Source organism: Podospora anserina, chromosome 1, assembly GCF_000226545.1.
Source record: "Podospora anserina S mat+ genomic DNA chromosome 1, supercontig 6".
NCBI lineage: Eukaryota > Fungi > Ascomycota > Sordariomycetes > Sordariales > Podosporaceae > Podospora > Podospora anserina.
The window spans coordinates 548,705-571,905 of NW_001914851.1; the positions used below are offsets into that span (position 1 = coordinate 548,705).

The 23,201-nt window shown below is 53.0% G+C and overlaps 6 protein-coding genes across 6 annotated transcripts, besides 2 other annotated features; 3 read left to right on the forward strand and 3 right to left on the reverse strand.

The window, feature by feature from the left end:
• The first annotated feature begins 3,569 nt into the window (after window positions 1-3,569).
• Window positions 3,570-3,659, forward strand: a tRNA (tRNA-Phe).
• Window positions 3,660-4,376: 717 nt separating this feature from the next.
• On the forward strand, window positions 4,377-5,445 carry PODANS_1_22940 (uncharacterized protein; the record flags this gene model as incomplete). Its single annotated transcript, XM_001906579.1, has 4 exons — window positions 4,377-4,543; window positions 4,616-4,664; window positions 4,709-5,027; window positions 5,096-5,445. Coding segments are annotated over 4 exons (885 nt in total), but the record flags the coding sequence as incomplete, so codon positions are not given.
• Window positions 5,446-9,455: 4,010 nt separating this feature from the next.
• Window positions 9,456-9,546, reverse strand: a tRNA (tRNA-Arg).
• Window positions 9,547-9,786: 240 nt separating this feature from the next.
• On the reverse strand, window positions 9,787-12,925 carry PODANS_1_22950 (uncharacterized protein; the record flags this gene model as incomplete). Its single annotated transcript, XM_001906580.1, has 2 exons — window positions 9,787-10,466; window positions 10,525-12,925. Coding segments are annotated over 2 exons (3,081 nt in total), but the record flags the coding sequence as incomplete, so codon positions are not given.
• Window positions 12,926-14,360: 1,435 nt separating this feature from the next.
• On the forward strand, window positions 14,361-16,088 carry PODANS_1_22960 (uncharacterized protein; the record flags this gene model as incomplete). Its single annotated transcript, XM_001906581.1, has 2 exons — window positions 14,361-14,387; window positions 14,454-16,088. The coding sequence occupies 2 exons, from the start codon at window positions 14,361-14,363 to the stop codon at window positions 16,086-16,088; spliced, it is 1,662 nt and encodes a 553-aa protein (XP_001906616.1).
• Window positions 16,089-17,127: 1,039 nt separating this feature from the next.
• PODANS_1_22970 (uncharacterized protein) lies at window positions 17,128-20,050 on the reverse strand (the record flags this gene model as incomplete). The annotated part of the gene is made up of 3 exons (XM_001906582.1): window positions 17,128-18,164; window positions 18,218-19,661; window positions 19,769-20,050. Coding segments are annotated over 3 exons (2,763 nt in total), but the record flags the coding sequence as incomplete, so codon positions are not given.
• Window positions 20,051-21,095: 1,045 nt separating this feature from the next.
• Window positions 21,096-21,567, forward strand: PODANS_1_22980 (uncharacterized protein; the record flags this gene model as incomplete). Its single annotated transcript, XM_001906583.1, has 4 exons — window positions 21,096-21,236; window positions 21,303-21,329; window positions 21,390-21,458; window positions 21,514-21,567. 4 exons carry the CDS (start codon window positions 21,096-21,098, stop codon window positions 21,565-21,567), a joined length of 291 nt encoding a protein of 96 aa, XP_001906618.1.
• A 177-nt stretch (window positions 21,568-21,744) lies between these two features.
• On the reverse strand, window positions 21,745-22,565 carry PODANS_1_22990 (uncharacterized protein; the record flags this gene model as incomplete). Its single annotated transcript, XM_001906584.1, has 2 exons — window positions 21,745-22,379; window positions 22,442-22,565. The coding sequence occupies 2 exons, from the start codon at window positions 22,563-22,565 to the stop codon at window positions 21,745-21,747; spliced, it is 759 nt and encodes a 252-aa protein (XP_001906619.1).
• Window positions 22,566-23,201: the final 636 nt, after the last annotated feature.

Here is a 23,201-nt window from a genome sequence, read left to right on the forward strand (position 1 = left end):
CTTGGGGGAGCCGCCCGGCCGAGGGAGTTAGGAGGAGTTACGACAGGCGAAAGCAGCAACCTCACCACGATGATGATAGCGTGCTTGAAAGGCCTCATCATGTTTCCACTACTTCCTTGTTTTCTTCGTTGCGATGGATGATTATCACGGTTGCGGAAAAGGCCTCGACTGACCTCATTACTTGCTTTTCAGTCCCACACCAGTTCCCCAGGAGCAACGTGAGACGTGTATCCAGCAATCTTGGGGGTGGCGCGAGCAGAGATAAGCATCGACGACACAAAGTGTGGAGGTTCGGGCAGAATGTGGGGAGAGATTCGATGGGACATGGACGAGGCCTCGTCCAACCCTCGGCTGACGAATTTGATCGCTTGCTCCTCGGCCCTACCCATTATTATTACTATTCGCCAACAAAAAGCTTCGATCAAATAACAAACGAAAAGGAGAACCTCGTATCGCCGCGCAAGCACTGCGAAAATAACGCCGCTCATTTGCGGCACTTGCAACGACTGGAGAAGCCATGCTCGACGCCGCCCTCTTGAAAGAGGTATTGGGGAGCCTCCTTCCCTTCAGTCAGGGGTCCTCTCACGTCACTCACAAAATCCGGGGTACCTACCGGAACACCTTGGGGACCTGGGGATGCGATAAGCCCCAATCGGGCCCAAGGCGCCACATTCCTTCCACTCTGAGGTGCGACCGGCTCGGAGACCGAAGAAGCCGATCACCCATTCAAAGGTCAATTGCTTCTTTAGGATCAAACTCGAACTGGCCATTTCACATTCTCCGGGGCTGCTCCAGAGGATTTGCAGCTGTGGACCAGAAGCTCCTGTTCTGGCGTGATGCTCCTGCGTTGACCTTGGGTGTGTCCTGATGTTGTCGCTTAACCCGCATTTTTTTTTTGGAAGAGCGGGCGTGGGGGTTTGGGTCGCACCCTTTCAACCACAACGCTTTAATCACCTTGCACCTCAGGCACCGGATCACATCACCTCAACACTCAACTAGACTGGGGGATAGCAGAGGTGACAGTGACTGGTCACCACGGGTCACTGCAGAGAATTGAGAAAATCAGAATATTCACCACTTGACCTGTGTCTCAGTTATCGACGATGGGGTTCTGATAATTGACATCAGACCTGGAGTTGATTGACTCACTGAAGCCTTGGCACTAACCTAAAGGGGCAATTGCTACCCTGGCCTGTGGCTGTCGCGCGTTTGTCCCTCAAGGTGCTCTTGCGGATCCGCTGTGCTGGCAAAATCCATTTTTCTGCCCGAGGGCTTCTTTGGCTTTCAGCTTGTTGTTGGGATCACACAAGAATGTTCGTATCATGTGGTCTCCTTTTTCTGGGAATCTGATGGGAGAGCCCGCCCCGCCGAAACCGGTTGAAAGCGGCAGTTGGTCTTTGAAGGCAGCCTTTCAGCCCTAAGCACCAGTTTGACGTTGACAAGCATCGCCCACAGCGAGTCAGAAAAGAGCCGCAACTGCGAATCTCAGGCTATCCTCGACCTTTCCCAGCAGCTGACTGTTTCTATGGGACGGGCTCAACATCTTCCGGGGATCTGGGGTTGTTCGCAGCTTTCACCAACGACAGGAGCCAAGCAAAGCGTTCGGGGTGGACTGGTTGACAGGCTGAAGGCTTCTCTGAGCAGGCTTGCACCTGGTTTCATCAGCACAGTATCTCCGAGCTGTCACACTCCGGTCGCCAGTGGGAGGAAGCCATATCCCCTGTCGTCTGGCGGTCGCAACGACGATTACAGCACAGTCATCGATGTTCTCCAGCAGTCTGAGCCCTAATGTTTCGGGACAGTACCCGAACCCTGAGAGCCCGAAGCGCGAGATAAAGAGAAAACGACGGCCTTGTCGCGAGTCATTAATAGCGCCGGCTCGAGATCTCGGATGATGCCGTGATCCACAGAAACACCGAGGATCCGCCCCAGAAAAAAGGTTGACGGGCTAGAGACAAGAAGCTGGAGAAATCCGACGGAAAAGGACGCATCTTTTTGTCGCTCTACCTCAAGGACAACAGGAACCACGATGACTGCTGCGTGCCTGGTCCCGACGTTCTGAATGGGCGGCGGCTGCACTCATGCAACGGAGATCGATCGCCCTGAGTCGTCAATTTACCCGGCGGCTCCGCGAGCGTTTTCCCTAGCTTCCACGCAGCAAAACCCGGTGCAACTCGTCGGGTTTGGACGAGTGACAGCATGATCTTGTGGGGCCCCAGGGCAGTCCAAGCATTGCACCACGACGCTAACGGGCGGAGGTGTGGAGGGACAGGTGCAACTTTTTTCTGCGGCCAAACCAATCCCCCGGGGCACTTCCACCAAAATACTCCCGTCGAAGGAGCCGAGAAACTCCGAGACAGGCGTTGCCATGTCCTGATAATTTTCGCTCTTATCGCAGCCAAGACCGGGGTAGTAGGAGCATGGGAAAACAGTTTCCTCGCTCTTAGTTTTGCACCTTGACACCGCATGGACATCGCAGTCTGCTGCTAAGCTCCGTCACGGCGGATGATGATTATGCTGGAATTGGAAACGAGGGGCGGATGGGAGTTGTTCCATGGTCCGAGTTTGGAAAGCGGACCTCCCACGCACCCTGATCAGCCTCACCAACGACAGCGGGGCTGGGGTTCATGAGACCCGAACACCGCTTCGGCACGGGGAGAAGTGGGCTATATCCCATCTAATATCCGAAGGTACCCCCCGCGTTACGCACGGCTGTCACTTTCTCGGCGTTTGTTGAGCCTCTTCTCCTCGGTGGCACGTGTGGGAGGGGACTCCCTTTTGTGGTTTGCCAGGGATAGCAAGGTCCGCTATCCCAAGGCGATGTCAAACGTGGGTGTCCCTTCTTCCGCGGCTCAAGCATGGGATGCTAACATCCCATGTCGGAGATTTCCATCCAGAAAAGCCGTCGGCTGGTTCTTCTTGGCTTACCGCTTGATAAAACGGGCGAGACCGTCAAAAGCAGTCCCCCCACTAAAGAGGTTCTCCCCCCGGGCCCTTTGGGTCCTATTGTACCAGGCTAACCTCCATCTGCCCTCGGCAAGGGGCCGAAAATCCGGGGCGCGGATTGCCGACCGAACGTTAGACCCCAACAACCACTGGTAGATGTTTCTTTTCTTGGGAGCTCCTCCTGCACGGCGGGGAAATGACGGGAGGCTTTGGCATGTGAACGAGGCCCGTCGTCACTGTTGTCGCCGTCGCCGTCAACCTTTCGTTTTTTGTCGGATTAGCTCAAGCGCCAGCACAGAATGGCCAGATATTGGCCTGATAAGGAGCTACAGAGTGTTGGCGTAATGTCAGTGACATGGTGAAGTGCAGTCCATGGCGATCACTATGACTAGAGGGGGTGGAATTTTTTTGAGCCTTCTACTCTTACGAGAAAGACCCGGCACGTAGGGTTAGGTGGCTTGCGGTCAGATTGTTTTGATGAGCTATGGGATGGAGATTGCTTCATGAACATGTGCCAATGACATCATGCAAGGGCTCAGGAGGCTACGAAACATGTGATACACGCGGCTAAATCCTACCCAGTTGCTGTTATATACCTAAAGATTATTGAAACCTCCCATGGAGCGGGTTTAGCTCAGTTGGGAGAGCGTCAGACTGAAGTCAACTTCAGGAAGTCAATCTGAAGGTCATGTGTTCGATCCACATAAACCGCATCTTCTTTTGCATTTTTGCACACATAAACCCCATCTGGGGCTTTGTTTTGTAGAGGGTTTAAGATGAAGAGGAAGCCTCAATCAAGACTGTGTTGTGTGCTCTCTATTCAGCGAACCCTGTCCTTTTGTGATCGGCATTGATGCCCATGATGTGGCGGAAATGCTTCATGGTCTCTCTCTTAGTTTTACTCAACAAACGACTCTTCCGCCAGCACGCCGCGCTTGATGTTCGGTGCATTATGCACTGCGGCTATTCTCACGGTCTTGTATCGCGAAATGAGACGAAACGTCGCTTGTCTTCATCTCATCTCAGCGCCTGGGAAGAGCATCCACTGTGCTCCCGCCGTCGCCTAAACTTTAGGGAGTCGCTGGCTGCACGTGCCTTGGCCCTTCCTCTGAGCAATGCGTACGCTCTGGCGGGCCGATTCCCCGCTCTTGCCTGCAACGATCAATGGTGAACTGGCAGAGCTACCAAATTTTTGGTACCAACAGGCTGCAAACCCGATTCAACCGTTGACCGCCCTCAAATCGCCTGGAACCATCTCCGCCCAAAGCACGGGAGAACAGCGGCCGTTGCTTGACATGGTGATGTCGACTCCTCCATGATGGATACAATCCATGGCTCAAGCCTTGACCTTTCCTCAATCCGTAAGACCCAAGCAACCCAACCCTCCAACCCAAAAGACAAGAAAAAAAGATTAACACTTGTCGGATCCAGACCGTCTTCCTACCGTGTCGGCTGCACAGGCCCTGGAAGACTTTGAAGGGACCCAGAACCACCACATCTCCACCGGCCTTCCAGTTCTCGATGCCTCAAATGGCATCCAGAAGGGCAGTGTGACGGAAATATGGGGGCCCCCGGGCGTGGGAAAGACAGCATTCGGGTATCTCATCCTCCTTACACCCACTCCCCTCATCCGTGCGTGCAGTAAATGTAACTGACACCTCGATCTTAGAATCCAGCTCACTGCTAACTGCCTTCGCGAAGGCGGCGGAGTCGTCTGGGTAGGTCTGTTTAGCCTCTTCTCCTCCCTTTCAACCCATTCCAGTCGGGCCTTGGCAGTCTCTTGTGGTCAGGCACTTATACGGATGCAGATGGCTTTCACCGGATGTCCATTGAGCGGTTGCACCAGGTCGTGGATTTGAACTCTGAGGATGGGCAGATCCAACCATTAGACAAGTTTGTTCACTATAGCTGCCCGACCTTGGTTCATCTCATAGCCCTGCTATGTCGGCCCACGGCGTCTTGTATCCCAGAGTGGACATCATTGATTGTTGTTGATTCCCTTTCGGCGCTGGTCAACCATGACGTCCTCAAGAATACAGACCTGAGGCAGGCCCCTCAGACGAAGCATAAAGATACCCGAGGTACATTTTTCGGCGCGGAGATCCAACAAGCTTGAGACTGACTTTTCATGTAGCACCAATACCTGCAGAACGCAGAATACAGGCACTTCACTATATTTTGAGCAACCTTCAAAAGCTGGCAGCAACCCGGGATGTGGCTATTGTCATCCTCACGCAGTGCGCCACAAAGATGCAGGCGGAACGCGGTGCAACCTTGGTTCCCGCCATCAATGCAAGCGTCTGGAGACAAGGTATTGTCTCGAGGATCGCACTGTTCAGAGACCGGCTTCAAAATGACTTCGAGACTTCCACTGCTCTGCGCTTTGCGTTCATCCAGAAGCTGAACGGAGTTGACAAGCATGCGGATGATGCAGCCGCACTCTGCGGGTTCCATATTGAGGCAGTATGTTTCTTTGATCGATCAGTAGTCTGGGTCTGATGTTGTTGTCTTCTTTGCTAACTTTGCTACGACAAGGCCGGTTTGGTTCCGGTGGAGTACGACCAGGCTTCAAGCCCCTTGAGGACGATGTCGACGCCATCAGGTGTCCAAAAACGCAAGCTTGGGGATACCGGCTTCGAGATCGCCGACAGCGAGGACGAGGGTGATGATGATGAAGATTACGGTTGGGACCTAGAGCCAGGTGCCCTCCCACCTATGCCCTCGCAATGGCAAGGCAGCGAGGACATTCTGCTCACTCGGGAGTCGGAGAGCAATGCGGATCTGCTTGATGAGGGCGTACAAGGGGAATCAGACGATGGCAAGGACCCAGAATCAACGCTGGTTGTCAACGATAGCGAGGATGATGACGACGAGACTGAAAACAATGATGATGATGACGGGAAGGACGTCGACAAGCATGAAAATGTCGAGGACCGCGTATCATAAACCTTGCATCTGTCGGGCCTTCTCGATACCATGGGCTCACTGAAACCCATCCCCACGCAACCGTTACGGCGACCCGCTCGCTACCTGGGGCGAAGGAACAACGGGTCGGCTCCACAGATATCGGGCCAACTCAGGTTTCGTCTTCCCACCATTAGGGTGCGTGCTCCTCTTGTCACCGATCGGGATCGGGGTGATCGGATAGAGCACCACACTTTCTGTTTTCTGAGCGTTGCTGGTGGTTTGTGCCTGCGCCTGGCGGCGGTTAGGTAAAATGCAGGGGAGAATGTGCACACACCATGCAATCAGCACTCAAATTCTGCCGAAGGCGAGAAATAGGGATATATGCCCGAGAGGTTAGAGACGTTGTTGCCGAGCGGCGGCGGCTATCATAAGCGATCTTGGTTGCAACGTGGCCCCTTATCTCGCGGTAGCGGCTGTCTGGACGCCCACTTTGATGCTCTTTGCCGACCGTCCACTGAGCCGTGTCAGAGCTTTGTCGATGACAAGCACAGGTAAAAATTCAGGGAGGCCCTCGTTTTCTGAACTGAAATTTGTCAAAAGATGTCTTCTTCCTGCGCGAATGTTGTGTTCAGAGGTGATATCGAGAGCAAGAGCAAGGCTAGCGGTGGTGTCACTGATATCAGGTAGGCGCATCTCCCTCCGTTCTCTACTCCTCTCTCGCCTAAGCTGTCATATCCTCGTCATATTACTGGGGCGCAAGAAGAGATTACTTACAGATTGTTGGGATACATGCCTACCTACAGGTACTCTAACACCGCCTCTACCCGGCCGGCCGGCCGGACTATCTCTTGTTTTTGTCTATGTATGTCTATCTATCTGTTCTATCCAAGTTGCCCGCACAATATATCTATCTGCATACACATGCAAGGACAATCAAAATCCCACAATGCAAAGCCAATTAATTAATCTAGCGTTTCCCCTTTACATGGCTGCGCAGCGGAGTTGATGCGGAGTGTAGTGTACCTGTCGGAGGATTAATTAGATTGGGGGGGATGGCGGGGGGGTGATGCTACGATGCTTGGAAACTCTAGAAGGGTCGAAATGCGGGTTGTGCCGAATGGGGCTTGTGGCTGGCGATCTGTGTGTGAGGCACAATCTGCTCAGAAGAGTTGTTGAAGAAACTTGATTAGATTTATCGCGTCATCTGTTTTTTCTACCATGACCCTTTGAGGTTTGGCGAGGAATGTGAAAGCCTACCTATGATGTCGACTGAGTACAACATCCAAGACATAAGGAGGATGAAAAAAACAGCCGAGAAAGCGTAGGCTCTACACCTGTCTCGAACCAAATTCTTGTTGTTTTATAATGGAACCCTTCCACTGAGTTGGTAGGGGTGCAGATGGGGCGGTTCCCTGATATGCAAGGTGCAAGAGAGCGAGCGAGCGAGGACTAGGGTGAGGGGGTTTGTTTAGCATGTGCCTCTATTACTCTTGTGTTCACTGTTACTCTCGACTATTTCGTTAAGGGTTTCTCAGTCTTTCCAAAACAATTGCTTGTTTTTCATCATTCTTCCTGTCATCAGGAACTCGGAGGAGGTTGGTTTTACCTAATCCTCTGTTGATGGGGGTGTGAAAAAAAAGAAGAAGGGTTACATCCACCCTCCCATTTCTTCTACCCTGCAAGGTGAGCAACAAAGTGTACATCTCTATCTGTACCTACATAGTCAAGTGTAGGTCCGGATCCGATCCGATGCAGGTCTTTCTGTTCCCATGCATACGTACAAATACATACAAAAAGTGACGTGCCCAGAGATGTGCCAACGATCGAACCATTTACCCCACGTGGAGAAGCCAGAATCGCATCATATCAGCCCACCTCATCGGGATTTCCCCCATGCTATCGACAATAAATCAAGAAGAATTGCGGAGGTGGCGGTTTCTTACGCTTTGTTGAGAGGATGATCTGAGAAAATGGTTTCTTGACTTGGGGCGCCGCGGGAAGACCCGCTTTCTCACCTTGCTCTTTCGACACCCAACCGCCCGCAGCCGTTTTTGACAACGGCGACGGCGTTGATCTTGTGCAGTAGCGTGGTGTTTTAGTGACCTGTTTTACTCAATTTTATTTTCTTGTGACAAGCACGTCAAAGTCAAATTGTTAAAAGGGCAATGGCATGATACGGCGTGTGTGTTCCCCGCGTTTTTTTTTTCTTTCTTTTTTTTTTCTATTTTTGCATGTGCAGTGAGATTGATGCGGGCAAGCGAGCGGCCGAAACCATCAGGCGGGGAAAACTGATGCTTCGATATTGATGGGAAGCAAAGCTGTTGATGAGCGGTGAATGATTGATGATGATCTGACTGGGGGAGGGTGTTGTCCTGATGTCGGTACGTAAACTGCCTTTGTTCTGCCCGCCTCGTTCGATACAAGTTGGTACCTGATATCCGCGGACAGCTAACTCCGGCCCGAGAAAGCCCCGGCTGTTCTCGTTATGAAAAGAACTGACCATGATTTGACATCTTGATCTGCCCGGTCTCGAATTTCGTTCCTATCCAGCCCGTCATTTGCTGCAGAAGAGGAAGTGAATGTCAGAGCTTTGCCTGCCTACGTAACAGCACGTGTTATCAAGCTGCTCCGGCCCATCACGTAGTCCTCGCTTGGCTCCTTGCATACCGACCTTCCGCAAGAGTTTACCGTCCCGTGTCTCGGTGAGCTTCCATCTCACATATTTTCAGATCGATCACATTACATCATCGCGGTGACAATATATGTAGGAACGGACACACAGACCAGACCGGCAAGACTAGAACACACACACGGGAACCGGAGAAAGAAAGGCAGAGGAGTTTCAGATCGCGCTCCCGCTCCCGCCCCTCAAGGATCTACATCGGATTGCTTCCCCGAGTGGCTTGAACCATGGGAGTCGTCAGCCTGTAGGGCTCTGACCCTTTTTCATTCCTTGTTGCATTGGTGAGTGAGAGCCGCAGCGGCTCGACGCCGGTCAATCAATCAAGGTTGCCGTTACTTCTCTGTGTGCTGGAGTTCATGTAGGTACTTGGGGTTGTGTTTGTAGCACCATCTGACCCGGTATTTTATGGTTTTTGGTGTTGGTGGACATGATGCGGACGGACGTGTTCGGACGATTTGAAGGGAAGTGATGTTGCGGAGACGGGAAGGAGGGAACAGGATGTTGTATTCCGGCCGTTGGCACGGTCTATCGGTCCACATATCGAAGGCTTCGCGGAAAGAACGATGGCAGTGTAAGCGTACCAGATGATGAAGAGGTCCCGACCATGACCCTCTCTTCGATGACAATGAAGAGACTCCTTAATAAGATTGTCTTTTAACGTATGGATCTCAGGGGATGTGATGAGCTGGGTTATACGCATATATCAATGAGTCAATCGATGTAATATAGACTACCTGAATTGACACTATTGTTTCATAGGGAAGCCGATAAGAATTCTGGCTTCTAGCGTAGCGATGGGTTCTTGCTGTGAGGTGCACAGGGGTTCAGGGGTCACCCCAAGTTGCTCAAGGGATCCACTGCCACGAAAATCTTCAAAAAGAAATGCAAAAATCAACTCAATGAGTTATCAAGATTTAAACGATCCGCCCAGGGGTCGAACCTGGAACCTCCTGATTACTTGAATCTTGAAAGAATCGTAGTCAGACGCGCTGCCATTACGCCAGCGGACCTTGTCTCTTGTTGAAGCTTGGTGTCGGAATTGCTCACTATCACAGGGCACACATTGTTTCTCGCCTTCTTGAAAACTTTTTCGATAAACATACCCAAAGAACTGCCCAATATAATGATTGCTATGCTTATGCTATACAAAGAAAAAGACTTGCGGCGTCAGCCTGAATAATGAAGAATCCCCAACCCACTCCCATTCCAACGAAGAGATGCCCCCCTTCCTGTCTTGCACGAAAATCAGATCAATCACTTGTAGCCTTCTCGCCCCTCTCCTTCCTGTTGACAACCGACTTCAAAACTTGCAAATGCTCCTCCGTCACTCTGATCGCCTCCCGGAGCTCTCTCTCAGCCATCCTCTCCTCCCGCAGCTTCTCCTCTACCGTCCTTGGATCCACGGTCCTCTTTCTCGGGGCTGGCATACTACCACCGTTCAGCCGGTCCAGACCAGCTCTCTCCTCAATCCATTCCCACAGCTCACTTTCCTCTCTGCTCCACATTTCCTCGTAAGCCGCAATTCGCTGTGGGTAGTTTGCAAACCCGATGTCGCGGCCATAGGGTACTGGTCCTTGTCGAGTACCAAACCCGAACCAGCTAGCCACCAGCAGACCGACAAGCAACCCGTACACCACATTTCCGGTAAGAATAGGCCTGATGATATCAAACACGGGCCCAAGGAAAGGCCGCACAGGCTCAAGCAGACCCCAGCTCTCCTTTACTGACACCTTGGCAACACTCTCAACGTCGCTGGCTTGGTTAGAGGCCAGCGCGGACTTCGCCTTGCGTCCACGCTTCTTGCCACGTGCCCCTGCGGCAATACCGAGAGTGCTAGACCGTGGTCGAGAAGAAATGGCTGCTCGCAGACTGGCAAAAAGATCTTTGCAGTACTGCGTCTGTCCTTCGTTTGCGCCCTTCTCAATGGGACCTACGCCGATGATGTTAGCAAATCAACATTGACGACTTGCATCTGAGAAACAACATACCCTTCAGCCAGCTCTTGCCAGACCACTCGATAGTGCAGTTGATCTGAACACGAGTGCCATTGTTCTCACCCCACGTAAGACAATACTTTGTCTTCACCACAAATATGTTGCCACTTGGTACATCGGGATTCTGCGTACTGCAAAGCACGTTGACAGACTTGTCGAGGTCGATGGATTCCAGCTGCTCCGTAACAATACATTTCGTCTGCTTGGGTCCTATCGAGGCGTTAAGAGGTTTGATGTAGGTGAACGTCCGCGACTTGACCTCCCCAGTGAGACCTCGCTTGTCCTCCATCTGGAGATCCAGACATTTTTGGTCCACGGTCAGGAATTTGCCCATCCATGCGGCCGAGCCAGGTCCAAAGAGCAAGTTATAGACTTTGCCCAACGGCGCCGGGATAGTTTCGTCGCCCAGAATCTTCTCATAATGTGTCCCTTCATCCCCGCACTCTGTCGGGGCGTGACTGGTAGGACCTGGGAAATCACCACCACTTGTGGGAGCATTGTCGTCGGCCTTCTCCGAGGGCACTGGACCAGATACCTTGCGAGTGGCTGTCTTATCAGGGCCCTCTGAGGTTGCGTCCGCAGGCAAGCTTGCTTCTTGGCTATCCTCCTCTTCCTCATCCTCATCATACACATCGTCATCATCGTCATCCCCATCGGCACTCTCGTCATCGGATCCGGATATGCTCTGGCTCCCTGCCACAGAGACGTTTTCCACATCAACCTTTTCGGTACGGTCGCCGCCCGGCTCCTCCAGACGGACGCCATTGAGAGAGCTCTGGAGGTGAGGATGACCAAGCTTCCAGATTTTGATGATGAGATCGTATGTCGTGTCGCGGCTCGCAAAAGAGGCAAAGATATGCTTGGCATGTAGAGTAGAAATCTCCAGGCCGTTCTTGAACACCAGCGCCGTACTCCGCTTTTCAACTGAGACAATCTCGTCAAAGCTCATCACCAGCGTCGTCACCCAGCCCAAGATATTGCTGCTAAAGCAGAGGTGTCCCTCTGAGATGTATAACCGGCCATGAGCGAGGATTTCACGCTGCAGAGCACAGCTGTAGTCCTCAATCAGGTAATCGTCATCGGGCACGCTTTTGAAAAGGTTATGAAAGTCACGGTTGCGCTTCTTAGTAGCGACAGCAAATCCAGTAAGTTTCGGGGTGCTTCCCGCAGCATTCGGGTTAGCCACCGAAGAGTTGGCAGCTGAAATAGCAGCGCCTATGGCGCTCCCAGATGTGTTGTGTGTAGCTATGCTGCTGCCTCGCTTCCTGCGGTGACCAAGAGCACTGCGAATGCTTCCGCTCCGGTGAACCCCTGATCTACCCTCATATACACTCCCTGCTGGTGGCGTGCGATCTCCGTTGGCAGAATACACCGATCTCGGCCGCGAAAGATGCGACTCGTCCACAATTTCCGTCACAGCGGGATGGGGGTCCGGGGCTGAATCTGATCGATTTCGTGGATCAGGATCCGCAAATTTTGAGGCCACAGGACTAGGAGCATTGCTCGGTGTCTCGGAAATACCGAGCTGGCTAAGACTGAGATCGCCCATGCCTAGCGTTTTAACGGCTGGCTCCTGGGATTCTGAAGACAGATCAGGAATGGATGAGGATTCAACCTCGACGCCGTCCTGCTGCTGTTGTTGCTGTTGTGTGCTGTCGGTTTCCTGAGACGGTGTACCGGCCCTAGACTTCGTCCCGGGAGCTAGATTCGCCGTTGATATGGTGCTACTGAGCGAGTTGGCAGTATTTTGGACTGCTGAGAACATGGACGAAAAGAACGTGGCAGCTGGGTTTGGTGAAACTGGCCCAGCTTCCGGCGTTGGCGTGAGAGGGGCGGATGTTATCGTTGACAGCTTGCTTGGGCCTGCATTTGACCCCGCTCTTCTTCGTTGCGTTATCATATTCCCCACGGGAGACGCATTCGCCGGACGACGAGGGCTGCTGCTAGTCGCCACGATGACGGGCAGCTGAGGATCGGTTGGTGTGGGAGGGGTATTCACGATCACTGGCGGAGTCGGCTCTCCATGTGGCGGAGTCTGTGGTGTTCGCGGCGGGGCTTTCAGAGGTTCCAACGTCGGACCGCGTGAAAGGGCACGGTTTCGGCCGGTCGAGACTTTGGCTTCAGACTCTGGGTTGACCGCTGGCGAAGACTCGGGCACAGTCTTCTCGTCACTGGAACTCTTTTCCGAACCCCTTTTCGAGCGGAATACGTCTCTGAGTCGGTTTCCAGATGTAGACCTTTTCGGTGGATCGGAATCGGGATGCAGGAGGTTATGGGTTCGGGACTTTCTCAGCGAAGGGGTAGACTCCAGACTGTCCGAGGAGTCTTGCGGCAAAGTCGAAGATCGGGTCGATAATCCGGAGATTTCAGAAGACAGGACGTCTGAGGTTTGCGACTCTGGCTTGTATTTCTCCTGCACGAGGGGCGAGGATGTAGTTAGGTGCCCGATCTGGGACAGGTGGACTGAGATGGCGGTGGGACGGGTGTCTGGCCTAGCGAGCGAATGTCACGGGTGTCAGTTGAGGTTATAGGTGAATAACACAAATGAAAACAAAACAATGCGAGAGGAGCGTGTATCCGGAAGAACCGGTAATTATCAACGTGAGTTGGGAGAGGCTGATGACGACGGCCAACGACGAGCAGCAGAAACGCCGCCTGTGGGAGGCACAGGTTGGTTGACGACGAGAGCCAAGAGGTCAGGTAGGTGGTGAGCTGGATGTGGACCGGAGCTCCGCATACGCCAATAGGTGCCCGGGCCCGCTTCCCTAGCAGGTGCTAATACGAAGTAGCTTTCCGTAAAATTATAGGCGGGATCCTCACTGAAGAGCCGCCAAGAGGTCTCGACAAGGCTGGACAAATTGCATGACGAGGCCCTGTTGAAGGGGTAAAAGGGGCGAAATCAAGGACAGAGAGAGACACTCACGATGCTGTGTCAGACTCGAACGAAATCAAATCGGTATTGTCCTCGCTGAGCTGGCTGTCGGTGCGGCGCAGAGAGCTGGTTTCGCCGACAGGGGCATTGGAATTGTCTGGTCCTCTGTGTGGCGCGACATCATCGTTGCTGGTGCTGCTGTAAATGGACGAGGCCTTGTTTCGCCGCCGTTTTGCCGCAATGGCCTTTGGCAATAGCTTTCCCAGTCCGTTTGAGGTGCCGTCCATTTTTATCTGCCAGTGCAGCACCTCACGCAAGCTGGATCGCGGTCTATGGTTTTGGAGGAGGTGGACTTGCTGCGCGTTGCTAGTGCTATGCGTACTGTGGTGTAGAGAGGCGGGGAATAGAGTTGCGAGAACTTGCTGTTTAGATACGAAGGGGCGGATAATGGTAGCTCTCCCGTTTGCCTATGATGACATTGTCATAAGCCGAGATGCCAAGAAGCAGCAACTTGGATCAATCCAACGCTTTGAACGACGAGAAGGCGGCTGAGGGTTGGCCTTGTTGAAAATGCTGCAATTTGCACTGGATGAAAAGTGTCTTTACTCGGAAGCTTATGATGTTTCAAATCCGAGATTAATAATTAATCGACGAGGGAGTAACGCCCCCTCTTTGTGGAAGCTGTTACGAAGGCTGTCCTGGGGTTGGTTCCATCCCAATGCGACAACTTGTGCTGCACGCTGCTGTCGTATTGCACCGGGTCGCTGCGATAAGATAAGCATCCGCGCCAATCCTCCAGCCCTACGTGCCTGTGGACGCCTTTCGCCGGCCGGCTCCTGATGTCCACTGAGCAGATCATCCACCCCGCCAATCCGTCATCGTGAATATCTCCATCCGTCGCAGTGTCACCCACTTCCCACACTTGCTCTTTTTCTGATATGCGCCGCGCGCCTCCCCCATGATGGAGTCCGCCGCGCTCACAAAGGTATGCTTGTTCTCGATCTCATGAATAGGCAAACAGACAGTTAGCTATTGACACTGATTACCCAAGGCACACGACCATGCCCGCGCTGCATCCATCGCTACACAAACATCCGACACCACTGTTGCCGTTACGGAACATGCGCAGGCTGCTGGCGAGTTCGCTAACGCGGCTAAGGGGACGACGAGCATCGAGGCTTTGCGCATGCTGAGCTTGTTGGAGCAACACCATAAGCGGCTGTCCGAGTTGCTGAAGTTACCCCTAGGACTCCCCAGCCAGAATAGTATCGACAGCGATACTGCCGAGGCAGACGAGAAAGATTCTACAGATCACGACGATGTCAAAACTGCAACATCTTCCAAGGCTTCAGCTGCTGCTCCTGGATCTGCCCATGCGACAAAGCCCATCCCCACGCTGTCTCATCAACGGTACCCTGGGCGAAATCTGTCATCCTCCATAGCAAACAACTTGGCATCCGCTCGAGGAATTCGATCAAAGTATCCCAGCCAGCCTCTGACACCCAGCGTTTCCAACGACCAGGCTCCTGGAAGTTTGGAAGTGCATCCCCGCAGGGAGGGCTCCATGAGAGGCTCCAGAACCCCGGATTCTCTGGACCACTCACGCAAGCCAGGCTGGGTTCCCCCTGTCATTGCAGAAGATGCATCTCATGAGCCCAACAAGGTCGAACAGACTACCGGCAGTTCGACCCCTAGCGAGGAGGGCTTCTCCAGGTTTTATAGCACATTTGGCACTTTGATCAATCGTCTCTCCGCGCCCCTCGCCTTCGCCGGGCTGCCATTAATCTCGGAGGAGTCATCAGTCACCTCTGATCAGACCAGCCCCGTCCGCCCCCCAGAACCCACCCCTCCACGAAAGCGCCAATGGACCGCGCATCCCCCAACGACGACCACTGCTACTACCGAACCTGATCTCAAAAAGATATACTCCCGCGCGGCCCTCCGATCCCTCCCTCGAGATCCGAGTGCTGCCGACTCTTTTTATTTTGTCCCTACGAGCGGGCATACCGTATCTTACGCTAGCATCCTTCATCATGAAACGAAAGAACGTCGTCGTCTTGCAGCCTCCATACACCGCGATCCCAACAGCCTAGAGGATGACGACGAAGACGACTTTGTTGACGCACAAGAGATCCAGATACCTCCTCAACTTGGCTCTCGCAGACCACCGTCTCTACTATCATCACACTCGGGCAAATCTCGGGCAACAAACGAAAAAGACCATCTTAAAAATGTTGTCGAGGAGCTCCAACTCGAGAACGCTTCGCTCAAGGACGCCCTGGATAGAGTGAGCAAACGTCTACACGCGTTCGAACTCAACAGCCAGAGTTCCCACCTGGCGTTGGCACAAAGCTTACGGTTGCAAAGACCCGGATCGCCAATGAGTGCTTCGAGCGGTGGTGGGTACGGACATTTGCCCCCAGGTGGAGGTTCAGGAGAGGAAGCGGCTCTGAAGAAGAGGAACGCGGAGTTGGAGGAGCAGCTGGCTGAGCTGACAAAGAGGATGGTGGCCAGGGAGAAAGATTATGACAGGCTAGAGCAGACAGTAGAGAAATACAGGGATAGGTGGGAGAAATTGAAAGCTGGGGCCAAGGCGAGGAGGGAGGCGCAAAGTGGTCCTTCGACTGCTGGAGCTGGTACTGCCGGCGATAGAGGAGAGGGGGCGGTAAATGTGTCTAAAAGATGATGGAGCTTTTTGGGATGGTGGTTGAGGCAGCATGTTTGTGATATCATTTTCCCTGGAGCGGATATAGCCAATATATGAACTTGCAATGATTTCTTGCCTAGCGCTGATGTAAACGTTGATTACTGAACATAAAGACGACGAGATCACTTGGAGGAATAGCATTCTTCTTGAACCGTTCTGAAATTTTATGTTGTCTAATCGACAAAAACTTCAGCATCGTTTGTGCCTAGACCCTCCATTCCCCTGAATTCTTGGCAGGGGGTGGATGTTGGTTGCCATGCAGCAGCGCAAGTCACTCCCGTTGTAGGCTCTTTTCATTTCTGTTTTGTTTTCTTCTCTCCCTTCCTGTCCTCTTCATCCCTTCCTGCTCACCAACCCTAACTCGCTTTCCTCCTCTTGAATAAACCCATGTCCCTAAAGCAACTGTTGCCCTATCCCATCCTGCTTTTCCCAACCTCTCCCAAAGGCCAATCGACCTATGCAGCAACGAATACCACCATTCTCCTAGTCTTATAAATACTTGAAGAGAAACGATAAGAATTGTAGGTTGTATGAAAACATGACAAAATCAAAAGACAGAAAAAGTGCGGGAAAACTTCAGGCTAAAAGGTGATACAGCAAAAGGGTAGCAAAAAAAGACGAAAAATAGGGATGTTGATACTATCTACATATAAATCCTCCACAACACAATTCAATTATCTTCGCTTTCCGTCGTCGTGGCCCTCATCCCATCTAGGTGTCGTAATGCAACTGTCTTTCCCACCGCTGTCTTTCGATCTCTTCTCACTCCTTTGATGCCCTCCTCTTTTCCTTTTCGTTATCTTTTCGCCCCCCCTCAAAAACATCGCATGCATTTCAATATCCCTCCACCAGCTACCTGATATACCACCCGTCATAAATCCTCCACTCCTGCGCCCAAGAGACGAATTCGAAAATATATGCACAGACACATCCCAATCCGCAAAATGTTTCCCCCTTGTCCACCGCGAGAATCCCCCCTGACACCAATCCTATAAGTCCACCCATACCCGCAGCGTATCTACCCAGAGAAGTGGAACTGGGTCGCCTCCAACTGTCCTAGACCATCCCGAGGCGCCACATACCGGCGGCGGTATGTGTTGGTAAAGTCCTGCATCAGAATACGGATCTGTCTCCGGTCGGAATCTGATCCGCTGAGTTTCTCCTTAATCTTGCTGAGAAGGCGGTTGGCTTCCACGGGCGTGACGGTTCCCGCGGGAAGCATTCGGATGGTGCTCTCAACCCACGCAGCTGTCTCCTGAGGAAGGAGCTGGAACATGTGCAGCAAGACGCCGCTACCATCGGCGAAACAGTCGCTGGGGAAGGTGAACATCATGCCCGCCATGGTCTGTTTGATCAGCGCTCCGCCCTGCTCGAGCAGGAGTTGTTTGACAATCTGGCGAAGCTGGGCGCCGGCTGTTCCAAGGGCATCACTGGAAGTGGCTGGGTTTGGCCCACCGTATGTGAGGAGATCGCGGATGTAGTGAAGGGCTGCCGAAACGGGCTCCTGCTTCTCCAGGGACAAAGCCGAGATAGCAGCCTGAAAGATAGGGGTGAAGAGCGGAGAGGGAATAAGTTTGGTGGGATAATAAAGAAGGGCATCGATGAGCAGGCGGTAAAAGTCCTCAATGACATCTGGGAGATCGATAGGCTTAATATCGCTCATAGTGCGGAGAACATTTGTCGCCTGCGCCTCGAAGAAGACATAGATGTCGTTAGTAATGCCATCTTCAACGTGTTCTCTGTCCTCTGAAAACTCCCTCAAGACTGCACTGGTGGCCCAGAGGAAGCACCCCTGCTTCGATGCGGCAAACCCTTCAGCCAACTTGTTGGCCAATGGTCCGAGAAGAGGGGTGATGGCGGTTCTGTAAGAAATCACCATGTTCCGCCAGCACCGGCACACACGCTCGCAAATTGGGATGAACGTGATGAAGTTATCCAGGATGGTTGACAGAATCGGGAACACCTCTTGCCAGTACTTGACCGCAGGATTCTCCTGATCACTGGGAATATATGGCACCACGTATTGTGCAAAGTTAGTAAGGAGGTTGATGTGATCTGACAACCATGTTAGTGCTAATCCAGACAGGTGTCGCGCAAGGAGAACGTACCAGCAAGATCAACCTTGGATTTCTCGTCCGTTGCTTGGTTGGCCTTGACCATCAGCCGGTTGATCAAGGGGTCGCAGTACAGCTTGAGCAAGCGGTAAATTTCCTCTGGCTTTTGAACACCAAGGACGACAGCGACGCCCTCAGTAACCTCCTCCTTGCTAGGCATAGGAAGCTTGTCAAGGATGCCGTCGTAAAAAGCCTGCAGCTGGATCACCTGCGGGCTGAGCAGGGTCTTACAATCAGTGCAAAAGTACTTGAAAGACTGAGCCGCAGCGCGCAGAATCTCCTGCGAGTCAGCTTGAAAGGAAGAGACGATATACTGGAATTGAGACTCGAGAAACTCCGGATGGGCCGCAGTCCATTCGGTATAGCGGCCAAAAACCATGATGGCCGCGAATCGAAGCTTCTCGTTGCTCACGGGGATCTGCACCAAAAGCGGGAAGATTTGGGGAAGGACAGAACTGTCACCATTATCCACCATGCGTCCCATAGCACGCATGGCAAAAAGGGGTGCCTCCAACGATTGCCAGTGGGGAACAGAAGTGGGAGTGGCAAGGCCTCCAAACTTCTCCTGCCACAATTTGATGGCGTCGTAGACCTTGGTAAGGCATGCCGAGACCCCCATCACCTCGCAGGAATCTTTCAGCGTATCTCCCATATGATGGCGGAACTCTCTGAATTTCTCCTCTTGCTCACGATCGCCGTCGAAGAGGTCAACATTGTTGGGGTCGTCCGATGCTGGATACTCGAGCTGTTTCAACAGGATGTCGACCAGCTGGGCAAAGACGTCCACGAGCTGCACACGAGCCTCCATGTAATGGTCCAGAGTCAGGTACTGCTTGAGCTCGTACCAAAAGTTGAAGGTATAGTGGAGCACGTCCTTCTCCTTGTCTCTGGCGCAACATTCAAGAAGACAGTCCACAATAGGGCGGAAGTGTTGAGGGTCGCGAGCAACCAGCAAGGCCCAAGACTCACCAGCCTCGGCGAAGACGCGGGTGATCGCCTTGAATCCCTCGGTATCGTCCTCGTCGACGAGAGCCTGAATGCGTGGCCTGAGCTCAAGAAGCCTCGGAAGGAGGAGGGCAATCGTATCGCGGTTGTCATCCACCTCCTTCGTCTCTCGGCAAATCACAGTAAGGCAGTCAGCAGCAGCCAAAAGCGAGTTGTCGTTGGCCACTCCATGTAAAACCGCACTCATGAGAGGAGAGCTGACCACAACACCCACGGGCACCTCACGCAACCATGAACTGATGCAGTCGAAAAGCTGAGGGTTGGTAGCCGCAGCTGCTGCCCAAGTCGTCAGCGAGGAACCACAAGAGTCATCCAGGGGCCAAACCAGATGGGGAAACTTACGAGAAGACTGTGCATAGTTGATAAGCAGTTGCACCACCTGCTCAGCATTGTCCCCCAGCAGTTCCGATGTCCTCTGGGAGAGTTCTTCTTCCTGTCATGACCCAATTAGATACTGATCCCAGGCCGATCCACCAAAAACGGAATGTCGCGAGGTAAAGATAGAGGCAGAGGCGTGTCGCAAGATATCGGTCCACATACAGAGAGGGTGATTTTTCGTCCTTCCGTGACTTCTTCTGGAAGGACACGGAGGAAATCCAGGATGCAGGCGTGGCTTGTGACGTCGTTCCCAAGAGTTGATACAACGGTGGGCAAAACATCCTTCCATGTCTGCATCTGGATTGCCAAGATTGCGAGGCAGACACAAAGCTGAACCCGCACCGGCTTAGGGCCGGGCGCATATTTCTTGAGCAGCAACAGGATCTGGCTGCGCAGGGCTGGGAGGTCGCCCTCGGACACCTGAGTTGCGAGGTCATATGTGATCTTGGAGTCCAGTCAGCTTCGGTTCACCACAGCCTGATGTTTCTTGCCAGGGGTCGTCTAGTGTGCATGTATTCGTACCTTGCCCTTCAGGGTTGTTGCCGCGAAGAGCTGTGCTTCGGCCTCGGTCGAGCTCTGAAGTATCGAGATTGTTGTTGTCCAGGCGGCTTTCTATGATGTTAGGGCCAGGTTAGCATGGTGCACTGATTCGGCATGCCCCTTGATATGAGCCTATCACTCACAGACTTCTGGAACTTGGCCAGATAATCGGCGGCCTGCTTCTTCTTGTCATTATCCCCGCTCCGCATGGTCAGCATGGCCTGCAGCACACTGCCGACGGCAAAAGCGTCCTCCACGCCATTCGAAGCCATGACGAGAGCGTTGCGACGGTCGCTTGAGGGTGGTGGAGGAGGAGGGTGGATGGTTCACTGTCCAGTTGGTGGGGTTGGATGAGGCAGCTGTTGTTGAAGCCGCAAAAGACGTATGCGAAGATGGCCCCTCCCTCCAAATTATAGCGGCAGTAGATAGCTTTCCTGGCGTGGTGCGTCTGGCGGTTGCTGGTGAAAAGCTCGGTTCTTCGCGCGGAGAGGAAGGAGGCGCCGCTTGATTAGGCGGGGTTCGCGGGGGGGTGGAAGATGATCGCAAGGTTTGGTTCACGGGCAAAAGCTTGGTGTTGTTCGGAAGGTGGGATGGGTCCTTTGTTTTAGACTTTCTTTGGCGACGTCGGTCCCTCATGCAAGCAAAAGAGAAACGTCAGGCTGCCCGACAAACCGCCCCCACCATGAACGAAGCCAATTGCAGTGGGACGCCGCGGCTTGCCTGTGGAAGAGAAAAGGAGGGGGAGTGGGCACGGACCGTCTGTTAGTGGTCCTCCGGGTCTTGGCCTTAGGCCTGGCAGCTCCGCCAGATGGATTTCTTTGGGCGAATTTCACGACACGCTTGAGCGCGACAAGTCTTAAAAACACCAGCTTACCGCAACCGCACCTCCCACCGCAATCGCATCCATCCACACAGCAGCTCCACGCCAACAACCCGTTCACACTACACAATGACTGGAAGAGGAGGAGGTGGTGGTCGCCGGGTTCTGCTCCCACCAATCAACTTTCTTTTCAAACTCCTGCAGCAGAGAACACCAGTCCAAATCTGGCTCTACGAGCAGCTCTCGATCCGCATCATTGGCATTATCCGTGTATGTGGCTCCTTCTTATCCTCTGTCTATCGCATCCATGCGCTAACCCTCTCTTTTTCGTTGCAGGGCTTCGACGAATTCATGAACCTGGTTGTAAGTCTGGCGCATACCAATACAACATATCCAATCGTGACCTGACACTGTACCCCTTAGATCGACGATGCCGTGGAGGTCAAACAAATCTCCAAGACGAACGACACAGAAACGAGAAGAAATTTGGGGGTACGTTGAGATGTTCCTCCTGCAGCGGGCGATTCTTGTGCTGACTAGACTCCAGCAAATTCTCCTCAAGGGCGACAATGTGTCCCTCATCCAGAGCTATTCAGGGTGAAGGGTTGAGTTTCATAGAGGGCGGGAATGGCCGGGAGATGGGTATAATTTTGTTTCGATTGTCTACATATGTCGGGGTTGGCAAGAGAAAAAGACGTTACACGATTTGGGATACCAGAGGGAAAGCGGGACAGGCAGGCGCACGGCAACCGATTGGCGCGGGACTATCAGACTGTTTTTATTTTGCAGCTGGAGGGCTTTTGATCTCGCCATTCCCGAGAATGAGCCCGTCCAGAGGTTGATCAAAAGGACCAACAGGTACTGCCCCCTCGGACGGAGACAGGAACTGTTCAGACAGGGCTAAGCCATATAGCAATACAGGAGACTCTTGTTGCCCTAGCTCAGCCGACTTTGCGCTGTGTCGGCTCAAGAAGTAGTCATAAAACCCTTTGCCATGCCCAAGCCGCCTGATGGCGCCGTTGTTAGGATCGATGTCAAATGCAACCCCCGGCATGAGAATGAGGTCGAGCAGAGTGCTTTGCGAGTGCTGGGCGTCCGGGCCACCAAAGACTCTCTGTCTCTCGTGTACGGTGGCTGGGTTGATGCTTGGGATGCCCCATCTGTCTGGCGTCAGGCCTTCATAATCTGCCAAGTCTTTAAGACGCACCATATCCATGACCCGCACGGGAAGAGCTGGAGATGTGGCTGGGTTTTTATGAAGGTAGGGCACGAAAACTTCCTTTCCGGAGGCTAAAGCGTGTCTGACGATGGCGTCTGTCTGAATTTCGCCGCCTGGCATGGACAGAAAGACACTGACTCGTTTGGCCTTGACAAAAGGCGGAAAGGTTTTGAGCTTGTTGAACACGACCAAGCCTGAACAGCAATCAGTTTTACAATACCGCGTGTGTGGCTTCAGTTACGGGTCGGCATCCTACTCTGTGAGAGAACAGACTCGGGAGTCATGGCCTGGAGCTTGTGCTTCATAGCCGTCCGAAGTTGTTGCTTGGCGGCGTTGAGGGACGCCATCGCAAATTCATCTGTTACTGCGCCTTCGGGCATTGAAGTTAATGCTTGAAGTCTCTTGGTGTGTTTCGATGTCAAGATTGCTGAATGCGGATATGCGATTTCCTTCCCAGCTTTCTCCAAAACCCCCAGCTGGTTCCCAGTGATGCTGGAGAACGTTGAGATTGAGGCTGATAAAGAGGCGCTAGGAGCTCCGTTCGGGAAGGACGGCTGCGTGTTGGCAATTCAAGGCTTGGCCTGATTCGGGATCGGGAGTCTTCAACCCCAAGCGTCTGATATGTCGTCAGAGTGCAGCCGCCCATGCTTCTTGGCCGGAAGCATTAAAACAAGCCTTTCGTAGCTGCGTTCTCTCCACCAACCAAGCCTGTCTCCTAACTAAAGTTCTCGCCGTTATTCAACCCTCATATACTTCATGAACTAGTCGGCCATGAGTGTTTGTGTTTTTCAGCCTTCCGGATGCCCAGTACAATTCCGAGGAGGCAGCGGATAGAGCCGCCATATCAGATCCACTGGAGATGGCCTGAGCGGGGCACATCTGGAGGTTGCGGCAAGTGATGGATTCCTGGCCGGTTTTTCTCTACAAAACTCGGATGCAATCCCCAAACCCCAAACTACCACAGCCATCTCGCTCAATAGAGACTCGGCTGGAAGTGCGCACTCGGTGGCTCTAAC